The sequence below is a fragment of the Schistocerca piceifrons genome, chromosome 3 (assembly GCF_021461385.2).
Source record: "Schistocerca piceifrons isolate TAMUIC-IGC-003096 chromosome 3, iqSchPice1.1, whole genome shotgun sequence".
Classification (NCBI taxonomy): domain Eukaryota; kingdom Metazoa; phylum Arthropoda; class Insecta; order Orthoptera; family Acrididae; genus Schistocerca; species Schistocerca piceifrons.
In genome coordinates, this window is record NC_060140.1 from 749,518,519 (window position 1) to 749,532,717 (window position 14,199).

General features: G+C 38.6%; 1 protein-coding gene across 1 annotated transcript in view; it reads left to right on the plus strand.

Annotated features, from left to right (window-relative positions):
- LOC124789603 (fidgetin-like protein 1) overlaps nt 1–14,199 on the plus strand; it is a 196,166-nt gene that overhangs the window by 134,576 nt on the left and 47,391 nt on the right. The window contains exons 7-9 of the mRNA XM_047257012.1: nt 7,819–8,005; nt 8,769–8,995; nt 9,085–9,199. Of these exons, the coding sequence (XP_047112968.1) occupies nt 7,819–8,005; nt 8,769–8,995; nt 9,085–9,199 (529 nt within the window). The remainder of the gene's footprint in view (nt 1–7,818; nt 8,006–8,768; nt 8,996–9,084; nt 9,200–14,199) is intronic.

A 14,199-nucleotide genomic window follows, 5' to 3' on the forward strand; every position in this document is an offset into this window, starting at 1 on the left:
TGGCGTTCTACGGATCGGAGCGTGGAATGTCAGATCCCTTAATCGGGCAGGTAGGTTAGAAAATTTAAAAAGGGAAATGGATAGGTTGAAGTTAGATATAGTGGGAATTAGTGAAGTTCGGTGGCAGGAGGAACAAGACTTCTGGTCAGGTGACTACAGGGTTATAAACACAAAATCAAATAGGGGTAATGCAGGAGTAGGTTTAATAATGAATAGGAAAATAGGAATGCGGGTAAGCTACTACAAACAGCATAGTGAACGCATTATTGTGGCCAAGATAGATACGAAGCCCACACCTACTACAGTAGTACAAGTTTATATGCCAACTAGCTCTGCAGATGACGAAGAAATTGAAGAAATGTATGATGAAATAAAAGAAATTATTCAGATTGTGAAGGGAGACGAAAATTTAATAGTCATGTGTGACTGGAATTCGAGTGTAGGAAAAGGGAGAGAAGGAAACATAGTAGGTGAATATGGATTGGGGGACAGAAATGAAAGAGGAAGCTGCCTGGTAGAATTTTGCACAGAGCACAACATAATCATAACTAACACTTGGTTTAAGAATCATGAAAGAAGGTTGTATACATGGAAGAACCCTGGAGATACTAAAAGGTATCAGATAGATTATATAATGGTAAGACAGAGATTTAGGAACCAGGTTTTAAATTGTAAGACATTTGCAGGGGCAGATGTGGACTCTGACCACAATCTATTGGTTATGACCTGTAGATTAAAACTGAAGAAACTGCAAAAAGGTGGGAATTTAAGGAGATGGGACCTGGATAAACTAAAAGAACCGGAGGTTGTACAGAGATTCAGGAAGAGCATAAGGGAGCAATTGACAGGAATGGGGGAAATAAATACAGTAGAAGAAGAATGGGTAGCTTTGAGGGATGAAGTAGTGAAGGCAGCAGAGGATCAAGTAGGTAAAAAGACGAGGGCTAGTAGAAATCCTTGGGTAACAGAAGAAATATTGAATTTAATTGATGAAAGGAGAAAATATAAAAATGCAGTAAGTGAAACAGGCAAAAAGGAATACAAACGTCTCAAAAATGAGATCGACAGGAAGTGCAAAATAGCTAAGCAGGGATGGCTAGAGGACAAATGTAAGGATGTAGAGGCCTATCTCACTAGGGGTAAGATAGATACCGCCTACAGGAAAATTAAAGAGACCTTTGGAGATAAGAGAACGACTTGTATGAATATCAAGAGCTCAGATGGAAACCCAGTTCTAAGCAAAGAAGGGAAAGCAGAAAGGTGGAAGGAGTATATAGAGGGTCTATACAAGGGCGATGTACTTGAGGACAATATTATGGAAATGGAAGAGGATGTAGATGAAGATGAAATGGGAGATATGATACTGCGTGAAGAGTTTGACAGAGCACTGAAAGACCTGAGTCGAAACAAGGCCCCCAGAGTAGACAATATTCCATTGGAACTACTGACGGCCGTGGGAGAGCCAGTCCTGACAGAAGTCTACCATCTGGTGAGCAAGATGTATGAAACAGGCGAAATACCCTCAGACTTCAAGAAGAATATAATAATTCCAATCCCAAAGAAAGCAGGTGTTGACAGATGTGAAAATTACCGAACTATCAGCTTAATAAGTCACAGCTGCAAAATACTAACACGAATTCTTTACAGACGAATGGAAAAACTGGTAGAGGCCAACCTCAGGGAAGATCAGTTTGGATTCCGTAGAAACACTGGAACACGTGAGGCAATACTGACCTTACAACTTATCTTAGAAGAAAGATTAAGGAAAGGCAAACCTACGTTTCTAGCATTTGTAGACTTAGAGAAAGCTTTTGACAATGTTGACTGGAATACTCTCTTTCAAATTCTAAAGGTGGCAGGGGTAAAATACAGGGAGTGAAAGGCTATTTACAATTTGTACAGAAACCAGATGGCAGTTATATGAGTCGAGGGACATGAAAGGGAAGCAGTGGTTGGGAAGGGAGTAAGACAGGGTTGTAGCCTCTCCCCGATGTTGTTCAATCTGTATATTGAGCAAGCAGTAAAGGAAACAAAAGAAAAATTCGGAGTAGGTATTAAAATTCATGGAGAAGAAATAAAAACTTTGAGGTTTGCCGATGACATTGTAATTCTGTCAGAGACAGCAAAGGACTTGGAAGAGCAGTTGAATGGAATGGACAGTGTCTTGAAAGGAGGATATAAGATGAACATCAACAAAAGCAAAACAAGGATAATGGAATGTAGTCTAATTAAGTCGGGTGATGCTGAGGGAATTAGATTAGGAAATGAGGCACTTAAAGTAGTAAAGGAGTTTTGCTATTTGGGGAGCAAAATAACTGATGATGGTCGAAGTAGAGGGGATATAAAATGTAGGCTGGCAGTGGCAAGGAAAGCATTTCTGAAGAAGAGAAATTTGTTAACATCCAGTATTGATTTAAGTGTCAGGAAGTCATTTCTGAAAGTATTCGTATGGAGTGTAGCCATGTATGGAAGTGAAACATGGACGATAAATAGTTTGGACAAGAAGAGAATAGAAGCTTTCAAAATGTGGTGCTACAGAAGAATGCTGAAGATTGGATGGGTAGATCACATAACTAATGATGAGGTATTGAATAGAATTGGGGAGAAGAGGAGTTTGTGGCACAGCTTGACTGGAAGAAGGTATCGGTTGGTAGGACATGTTCTGAGGCATCAAGAAATCACCAATTTAGTGTTGGAGGGCTGCATGGAGAGTAAAAATCATAGAGAGAGACCAAGAGATGAATACACTAAGGAGATTCAGAAGGATGTAGGTTGCAGTAGTTACTTGGAGTTGAAGAAGCTTGCACAGGATAGAGTGGCATGGAGAGCCACACCAAACCAGTCTCTGGACTGAAGACCACAACAACCACCACCTTTGAATTTATGAAGGGAGGAGGAGAGCAGAATGAGAAGACTAGAACATTTGGAATGGATTGCAGCTTGACTGCACACTGTCCACAGTAAGATATTGCAAGGTGAGAAACAAGTTATTTCCAATATGGGGTGCATTTAAAGAAGGCACAAATTCTTATAAAAAATCACCATCTGTTTTCCTAAACTCAATGGCATTAAAGCATACCCGAGGTCTGAAAAATTCATTTTGGCCTTGAAAAAATTACAAGGATAGTTTTGTAAACCTTTGAGGACACTGCCAGTCTTACATCTGTTTTTGAAACCATTTGCATTTCAGTTGAAAGCACAGCAGTACATGTGCAAGTGTAAAGCACACCTGTCATGTGCGGCTGTAACTGATTGATCTGCAGTGTAATTCCTTTTGAAAGATAAATTCATTGATGTTAAAACTGCCCGGGATGTCTATGTTGATTTTTAAGAAAGAGTTTCCACGTCTCCATAATTAGGTTGGAAATGTAAGAAAATATGTCGATCAACATATTATATCTTCATTGCCCCAAAAATAAATAAATAATATTGAAAATCTGTTTTGTTTGTGATCTATGTTGAGAAATATAAAATATGAAACAGTCTTATGCAGCCTGATTGCACTGCCATTTAAATGTGACACTTTCCAGTTTCCCTCTCTTCCACTTCCTGAATCTCAGACAGCGTGGCAGAGCAGTGAGGGAAGTGTGCAATCAGGCGAGAGAGTTACGGCACAAGAAAACCTACTTGTGTGCTGAATTCTTGGTTGTTCCAGCTCTTATAGTATCAGTGATGCATTTGTCCAGGGATCATTTTACAATGATACAGAATCTCTCAGGTTAACCCGTAGTTTCCCAGGTCAGTTTTTTGTTGCCCTTTGTCCCACGTGTGGTCTGACAGACTGCTATATTTAAATAGCCATAAAAATTGCATTCAGCAAAACAGTTCAGTTTTTTATGTGAATGGTTACATTAATACCACACAAAAATGTATCCAAATAAGTTTTAAAGTTTATTTTTACAACAAAATGCATTTAAACAAGAAACTGCACAAAATGGACTTAATGTTACATGATAATTGTAATAGTGTGGAAACTCAAATACCTTGCACTATAAATTTTACTTTTTGTTATATTTTTATTGTTCATTATACATGTAACAGTAAAATCATAAAAATTTCCATAAAACATTCAAAAAATGAAAATTATGCTAGTACTTTTCAGGTTTTCAGTTTTCTTCTCAGAGGTTTTCTTTGCACTCGCTGGACATTTTTGTAGAGGAATAAATTTAGATTGGCTCCTGGAACAATGACAAATATAAGCCACTTCTCTCTTCTTTTTTGGGTCACTGGTGGTGCATATTCTGCGTTTTTACTCTCTTTCTGCAATGACTTTTGCTCTTGGTTCGGCCACACCCAAAACATGATAAGTGTTGCACGAAGTTCACAGGTTATGAGATAGTTGTTGTCTTGCTTTTCATCTGTGGTATCACCAATGAGTTTGCAAGCTTCTTCAGAAAATTGAAGTGTCTCACCTAAGTTATCATCTTTGTAGGAATTGTGAAGGACAAACACATTTACCCTACATGCGGAAAAATAATGTCATTGGCCATCATTGGAAGAGGCTTTGACGACCAGCGTTATCTGTTTCCACAAAATATATTTGTAGTGGAAGCTTTAGGTAAAGATTCAGTCTCTATACTTCTGTCTTCATCACTCTGATCACCTGTGTCTTTCAAAGAATTCACAGATGGCAAAACAAATTTGTCCTTACTTTCACATTGTTTCTGTTCTGAATTATGTTCACTTTAAATTTCATTGTCACTCTCTAACCCAACATCATTTCCTAAACTGTCCTCAGACCATTTCAAAACAGTATCCTTGAAGTAAGCAGTCAAAGACCTGCCTACTTAATCCATAATGCAAAGCCCCAGGTGCAATATCAGAGACTGTTAGCACAAAAGAAGCAGTGATAGCACTAGTCCATGTCACATTCAAATGACTACTGACAAAGGAAACTATGGCAGCTTCAGGGAAGAACAACTGGCCAAGGCTGTAATCTCCTATCCCACCCACACACATTAGCGACAGAGTAACAATAAATGCACTCTGTGAACCTGCATCTGGGATGTTAAGAGTTAATGCAAGAAAAACATGATTCGTCTATACAGTCATATGAACATACTGCATTTGCCTGACGTGATTTAGGAAGATCACGGAAAACTTAAATTAGGATGGCTGGACAGAGCTTGAACCTTCGTCCTCTCAAATCTGAGGTATTGCATAAGGATAAATCAGGATATTTTGTTGGTTGGATGAGCAAGAGATTACCACTTTGAGAGATGTGGGAAGAATTGTGGAAAGCATGTTCCCAATTGCCAGGCACAGTGATAGGTAGTCAACATCCAGGCAAATGATGTTAAGTTGTTCCAGTTTGGGGGGATGTTAGATAATGAAATAATTAACTCATTTGCATCTGTTGCATGGCGATGGTTAGATCATTAGGTGCACAAGTGGTGTAAAGAAAAATGAACATCGTTACCTCATTAAAAACATCTGGCTGAGAAAGGGGTGAATTATGTCATTACCACAATCTTTGAGATCACCTGATGATGCAAGACAAATAGCAAAGCTGAAAATGTATATCCAGGCATTTGGAAGAATTACATTCAGTCCCTTGCAGCTTATACTGTGCAAATGGATTCCAAGCCAAATTTGTTATAAAACTAAATATCGTAATGAATTGTTGATGGTGTACAGCAACCAGCTGCAAATTGGTTTCAGGTTACTTTACTCAAAAAGTACTGTCACCGTTTAGGAAATGTTTACAATTCATCATCAGACTTTTTTTCATATATTCATCAATACGTATTACACATTGGTTTCCTGTTAGTTGCTGTAGGATAAACAATAATTTACAGATTACTAATGTGTAACCGAAATGGTTGCACTACATATTTGTGTTGAAATGCAGCTTATGGGAAATGTTCGTCTCGTGCATTTGTATTAGCAGATGTGCCAGATGGGCATTTCAAGTAAATTGCATTACAACAAAAATGTGCTGCAACCATTTTGATTACACATTTATAATTTGTAAATTATTGTTTATCGTAGGGCAGCTAACAGGAAACCAATGTGTAATATGTATTGATGAAAGCATGAAAAACTGTCTGATGATGAAATGTAAAAAAGAAATTCAAAACTGATAATGGTACTTTTTGAGTAAAGTAACCTGAAACCAGTTTGTGGATGGTTGCTGTACATCATCAACAATTTATTTATATAACAGCCACAGTCTCCAACCATATCTACATCTGACAAAATTGCATAATTTAAATATTTGTTACGTAACTCATTCCACATCATTAAAATATACAAATGACCTAAATGTATCTAACTAAACAAAATGAAAATTGTAAAAGGACATGCAATCCGTGTCAGTGCTGCATCCTTTATTGTTTGATTAGAGCTATCTTCAACAAACATTTAGAGCTTTTTTGAGCTGTTAATACATGTCACACTGTTTGCTTCCAGCAGCTGTACTAGGATATTATAATCGTATCTGAATCGTTTGCTCATTTAATGTGCCATTCCCATATGTTCTGTAATGTAGGCTGCCTCTAGTGCAATGTGGTGACTAGCAACTTACTTTCTTTTTTTTTCTAATATGTACATTCTTATACAGGGTTTCCCCACATAAAACTATTATGCCTTCTGCCCAAGATTGAAGTAACAGAGAACTAACTAAAAAATAGTAGATAATAGTAAAAGTGAAAAAAACATTTAGTTACCTGATTGTAAGAGATGCTGTAAGTGGTGACAGTGGGCTTCCAGACATTGTTGACTTTGTGTGATGACGTTACCAGCAACACGTTGTAATTCTGCGGGCTGGTGTTGTTAATTTCTCTAGTAATGTTTCGTTTAAGATCATCTACTGTGCAAGGAATGTCAGCATACACTTTGCTTTTTAGTGCGCCCCAGAAATAAAAATCACACAATGTTATGTCTGGGGGACCTTGGGGGCCAGAGTCTGTCTTGGATGTTTGAGCACTTGCTCCATCTTGTTGGAAAACTGCATAAAGCTTCTCTACATCTGTTAATCGTGAATAGAAAGAGTTAAAGATCTCTAGTTATCTAGTGTTGTGTAAGGTGTAATTGAAAAATGTGGTGCCAATAATGTGCACACTGGGCAATGCACACCAAACACCTATTTTCTCTGGGTGGAGATGTTCTTTATGTAGCATATGAGCATTGTCCTTTAATCAGTATGTGCAGTTCTGGGAGTTTGCATAACCTGACGAGAACATAAGTAAAACAATGGACCCAGGTAACAGTTTGCAATCAATGTTAACAGCCAGTTACAATAATGAACTCTCTTTTTTTCCTGATCCTCAAATTTCAACTCACACTCACATGATAGGCATTTAATTTGATATTTTTTAGTACATGATGACAAAATGTAAACCAACCTGTACAACAACCTCCTTACCGACTTGCGGGAACTTCTTGTAATGTCAGTGTGAATTCTGTTTATAGTTTCAGGGATCCTGACAGTAGGTTGAATAGTGCTGGTCATGGGGTGTTCCCTGCCAGGATACTTTACTTGAAACATTTCTTTACATTTCTGGATGGAACCTGCCTTTATGTAACACTCCACAATATCAATTTGCTGTTCTAATTTAAACTGCCCCATTTCTGTAACAAATCAACAATACATGCTTCTCACAACACTTGACACACGAACACACAGCTGCACTCAACTTTCTGATAAAATGCAGTATAACCAACTGTTGAGGCAGTGTGCCACTTCACAAGCGATTCGATTAGGGATGATTAACCAGTACATGAGGCATACCCGTTGTATGTGGGACACCTATACTATTTCTGAGCAGATAACAGACAAATAACTGCAGAAAAGAATCTGACAATTTTTTGTTACAGAGGAGATATGCTGGAAAGGCATCCAAGAAATGATTATAACCAGGGAATGGTACAAGAAGAGGATGAAAGACTGAAAAACATTGACCCGAAAATGATTGAGTTAATACGAAATGAAATTATGGACTGTGGAGCCCCTATCACATGGGATGACATAGCTGGACTTGAATTTGCAAAGTCTACAATCCAGGTAGAATTTCACTTACCTATAGAACACTGAGGGGACTTCAGAAAGTAAGTTACAGATTATTGCGTGAGGTCAGATAACTTTTATTGAATGCTGCAAAACACTTCAAAAGTGACACAGTTGAATGACACTATTTTTCAACATAGTCACCAAGTCCCTAAACAGCAGTTGAAAAGTTCTACAAATCATTCATTTCTTTGGCAATAGAAATCTGCTACTTGGTCATGGAAAATGTTTCCTCTCAGATGTTCATCCCTCGATCCCTGGACATTGTCCTCTGTGGTCAACGTTGATGGCCTTCCATCCTGATCACCACCACCTCCCACGTTTATGCAGCAGTGGTCAAAGTGCTGACATCATTTCACTACAACTGAATGAGATGATGCATTTGGTTCATATAATGCCAGAATTTCATGGTGAATGTGTATGCAATTTAGACATTTTGCCCACAAGAATCATACTGTTAAGTTTTCTTTAACTTTCGAGTACATTTTCTGTTGTTGCACCATTTCACTCCCACGCTGTGATGCATCTGACATCTGCACCACAACAGAAATGTCTCTGCAGGAAATGTTAACATATACACACATCAGACTATGAGCCACTCATATTGCACAGTGATCTTAGCATGAGGCAACACATGTAACTTATTTTCAAAGTTCCTAGTGTATATTTAATAGCGCTAAGATTAACACATTTTTGTCTAAATATTATATCTGAATAATGTGTTATCATATGCTTTCTCATCTGGCTCTGATATCGACAGGAAATTGTTGTCTGGCCTATGCTCAGACCTGATATCTTCACTGGTCTGCGTAGGCCACCAAAAGGGATTCTTCTGTTTGGACCACCTGGTACAGGCAAAACACTTATTGGTAAATGTATTGCTTCACAATCACGTTCAACATTCTTCAGTATAAGTGCATCTTCCCTGACATCAAAGTGGATTGGTGAAGGAGAAAAAATGGTTAGAGCTTTGTTTGCTGTGGCGAGGTATGTTTATTGTTCACAAGAGCTCTATGAATATCTTGATTTACTATTAAATAAGGAATTTTTTAAATTATCATGTGTAATATTCGTAGGTGTCATCAACCATCTGTTGTCTTCATAGATGAAATTGACTCTCTGTTAAGTCAAAGAAGTGAGACTGAACATGAAAGCTCTCGGCGCATAAAAACTGAATTCCTTGTTCAGCTGGTAAGAATACTCCACTTATATTTTTTGAGTTAAAAAAATACTGTGCTCTTATGTTACCTGAATAATTATGGTTATACACCCATTTGCAAGTGTTCCACACTTATTTCGGTTTCATCCGTGCTTAAAAACTCAAATTTGTGTCTGCCTATACTGTCTTCCCATACTACTACTCCTTGAGTATCGAATTAAATACTGCATGGATGCTTTAGCTTTGTACCTTCTTATGGTAAGAATTCTCAGTAGATTTTTGTCTTTGCTTGTTCTTCCTAGCATTGTAGAGACAAATGTCATAATAGTAGTCATTTTGGCAACATTGGGGGAAATATAGTGTAGAATTCCTTCTCAGAGAACTTAATTTTGACTTGGTATGGTAGCGTTAAAATACATCTTCAGAAGAACCACTCTGAAAGAGGGAGACGAAAACAGGTTGTGCCTGGTAGAAAGCTGTAGGCAAGTTTACAACAAGTGAAACTCGTGGTACATCTGTTCTAGAACCTTTACAAGCTAAGAGTATTTGTCGCAAAAGATGTATGTATGTGTAACAATTGCTGAAAGTTCAATAAATGACACATGAATGATACACACCACATTTAAAATTTTGATGGAAATAATGATATAAAGAAGAGATAAAACTGACAGGTGCTTATCCAAACCTCGGTCTGGAAAGAGAGAAGCTGCAGGAGACAGTTTGATAATAGCAGTCAACTAATAATGAAGATTCAAATTTCAGGTTACTATTATTAACTGCTAGTTATCAGTAGATCAAAGACGGGAGCTGAACTCGGTGACTACCAATTTGGACCAAAATCTACTCTTGGCAGCTATTCTACATTCATGAGTACTGTGAAATAAGATTGGTGGTAACATCATCCCAAAATTTTCCCTCTATGCTGAGAGTGATGCACCAAACTTCAATCATTCTTAGTAATGAACCAATACATTCCTAATCACATCTTCTTATTAAGTGCCTCTTGCTCACATGAATGATCATTTTGGTAAGAGCTGTTCTACACAGCCCATTAATATCACATACTCTGGTCACACTACTTGCATAATTTACTTAATCAAGAGATTATGCTGATATAAGAGCACTAACAAGTTATCTTTCAGAATGAATGAGCACAGACAAGCTGCATGCATCATAAATATTGAATATTTTGTTGTTGAGCATGCTGTGACCTTGAAGCAGGATCAGTGTGGTCATTCTATTCTCCCTCTGATTACCAATCCTTTTTTATTCCCCTTATACACCCTTGTCCTTTCATATTGTATATATTTCTTCTGTTGGAGGTAAACTTTTATGAAACAGTTCCTACTTGTGCAGTGTGCATATACGATTGATATAGCAGACCGAACCTGATAAAATGTAGATACAAACGAAGATCAGCAATAGCACAGCACAACAGTACGCAAAATAAGTCTGAGTCAGGTATAAAAATGGTAAAAATAGCATTATTAGTAAAATACAATTTGGATACATAGTGAAGCCTGATTGGCTAATACACTGCTGGCCATTAAAATTGGAACAAACAATGAATTGGCACGAAGTATACTACATGATTGGATATGCAGATAATGAGCATTTCAGGACATCTATACAAAGCAAGCAGGAGTAACGCCATCTACATTCTATATACAAGATTACACAGCAGGTTTCTCATTCAGAAATTGCATTTGAATGTTAGTTGTTGCAAGAATATACTGTTATGCTTTATGTGAGAAAGAGAACTGTCTACCAGCCTGTGTTGGTATTTGGGAGCAGCAGAGTTGTGTTCTATCATAACTACACTTTATACTTTTTGTTAATCAGAATTCCACAACTGTCATGCGAAAATGGAATCAACAGGTTCAGGAGGGCCACACACAACACCATACAGTATCTCAATGGTGCCACGTGACTATCACCTCAGAGGATTGTTGGTTCAGTCAGCAGGATCGCACAGGTACCTCACACAGGTTGAGTCAGGCCTTGTTTACAGCAAGACAGGTAATGACAAAGACAGTGCAATGTCTCGCACGCCACACACTGTCGGCATGTCTACAATAGTTATGGCTTCCCTTGACGCGGCAGCAGAGAGGGGTTCTCAGACAGTGGTACACCCAATGACACCACTTGAGACAGGAGTGACACCATTTCGTCTTTTAAGACAGGTTACAGTTCTGTGTACTGCATCATGATGGACATGTATGTATATGTGGAGGCTTTTAGGGGAAAGAATGTTGTCAGATTGCATTAGTAGTTGTCATATGGGGCCAGGAGCTATCGCTACCATATGGAATGTCATTGGGTAAAAAACATGATCATCTCTGGTTCACATAGCTGATAATTTGGACAGCGGGCACTATATTTTTGACATGTTCAAGCTTGTGGCTTTGTCTTATCTTCAAGGTGTTTGTGACACTAGGTTCACACATGTTGCTTATGCTGTTTTGATCTACCTCAATATGAAGTGTGTTTGACTGTTGTTCTGGCCAGCATGTTCCCCTGATCTCTCACCTATTGAAAACGTCTGGTGATGTGGCCAAGAGACCTGCATGCCACCACTCGCCAGCCTCTACAACTGATGGACTCTGGCATAGAGGCGAAACAACATGGAATGATGGTAACCATATCTATCACTCAAGCTCAGATTGACTCAGCATACTGCCAGGTTGTTGCTGCCAGAGGTAGTGATTCTGTGTGCTAAATTTTGTGCCCTATATACCCTTAAATCACCTACTAATCTGATCACATATTCTTTCCATTATACTGTGTATGCAAAGTAAGTAAAATTAGTTTATTTACGGTCCTTCGTGGTGTTACAATTTTAATGGCCTGCAATGTAGAACACTTCACAAATGAGGCACTAAGTGTTCCTTTAGGGAGGCACCTGTTGAGATAACATTTTCAAAATAATTTGTGTATTAGAACTGTTGAGTATAGTCTGATTAAAATTAGTTGATGGTCGACACTTCGTGTGTTGGAGCTGGTTTTCTCCAACCAGAGCACCCAACATCGTGATTGAGCCCTTCACCGTTGTCAGACTGCCACAATAGGTCAGTTCATTTCCAATTTCTTCTCCAGCATTCATTCTTGATGTGTTTGGATCCTGAATCATGGGTCTGGCACTTCTATTTCATATTCGTTACACATGATAACCACACCCAAAACAACACACACAACGATGCTAATGAAATACACAAGTTCCGTACAAAGCTCTAACGAAACGCTATTGGGTACTTCTGCACAAGATGCGATTCAGCACCACATATACAGTTATCATAATCACAGATATCAGTTTACATTAGATAAGCTTCATGCGAAATTGCATGAAGCCGAATTTTTGTAGGTTGCAATTCATCATTGTGACTGGCTCATGATAGTCATAAATCAAACTACTGAATTATGTGTTGCAGTGTAGTGCAATGGATAGCGTAGAAACCTTCCATCTATAAAGTCATAGGTTCGAATCTCGTCAGATCTAACAAATTTTTTTATTTCTGAATCCAACCAAAAGAGTTTGATTATTATTTTACTATTATTTTTTCCAATTAATTTGATTAAATGCAATTTTTTTTATTTCTAATTCCTTGCCACATATTTTTTATTGTCATATTTACTCTTTTTCTTGCTCTTATCTTTCTTCCTTCCTTTCTCCCCCCACCCCCCCCCCCCCACCCCCCCCACCCCCCATGCAATCTGCCTGTGTCACCTATAATCTGCAGCCAATTATCAACAAGGACTGCTGATTGGTTGGTAAGGCAGCTGCTTGTGCAGCCAGTGTGAAGACAGTTTCAGGTAAGCAATGACAGCGAGGAATTTCAGTTTTATATTGGTGCCTTAACTGATTTTTTTTTCTGTCTTGAGTTTGCTCCTAGAGATTAGCTTCAATCAGCATGAACAAAGCAATCATGATTTTAGTTCTGCTGCAGATTGTTGACCGTCATTTTCTTGGGTACATTGCACATCCTGAGGTTGTGGTTGGATTAGGACACGAGTTTAAATTCAGGACAACAAAACGCATCATCTGCCACAGCTCTACATCTACATCTACATGATTACTCTGCAATTCACATTTAAGTGCTTGGCAGAGGGTCCATCGAACCACAATCACACTATCTCTCTACCATTCCACTCCCGAACAGCGCACGGGGAAAACAAACACCTAAACCTTTCTGTTCGAGCTCTGATTTCTCTTATTTTATTTTGAAGATCATTCCTACCTATGTTGGTTGGGCTCAACAAAATATTTTCGCATTCGGAAGAGAAAGTTGGTGACTGAAATTTCGTAAATAGATTTCGCCGCGACGAAAAAGTCTTTGCTTTAATGACTTCCATCCCAACTCGCGTATCATATCTGCCACACTCTCTCCCCTATTACGTGATAATACAAAACGAGCTGCCCTTTTTTGCACCCTTTCAATGTCCTCCGTCAATACCACCTGGTAAGGATCCCACACCGCGCAGCAATATTCTAACAGAGGACGAACAAGTGTAGTGTAAGCTGTCTCTTTAGTGGACTTGTTGCATCTTCTAAGTGTCCTGCCAATGAAACACAACCTTTGGCTCGCCTTCCCCACAATATTATCTATGTGGTCTTTCCAACTGAAGTTGTTCATAATTTTAACACCCAGGTACTTAGTTGAATTGACAGCCTTGAGAATTGTACTATTTATCGAGTAATCGAATTCCATGGATTTCTTTTGGAACTCATGTGGATCACCTCACACTTTTCGTTATTTAGCGTCAACTGCGTACAACCTATGAGAACTGCTCAGATTGTCACCCAGGTCGTTTATATAGATCAGGAACAGCAGAGGTCCCAGGACGCTTCCTTGGGGAACACCTGATATCACTTCAGTTTTACTCGATGATTGCCGTATATTACTACGAACTGCGACCTTCCTGACAGGAAATCACGAATCCAGTCGCACAACTGAGACGATACCCCATAGGCCCGCAGCTTGATTAGAAGTCGCTTGTGAGAAACGGTGTCAAAAGCTTTCCGGAAATATAGAAA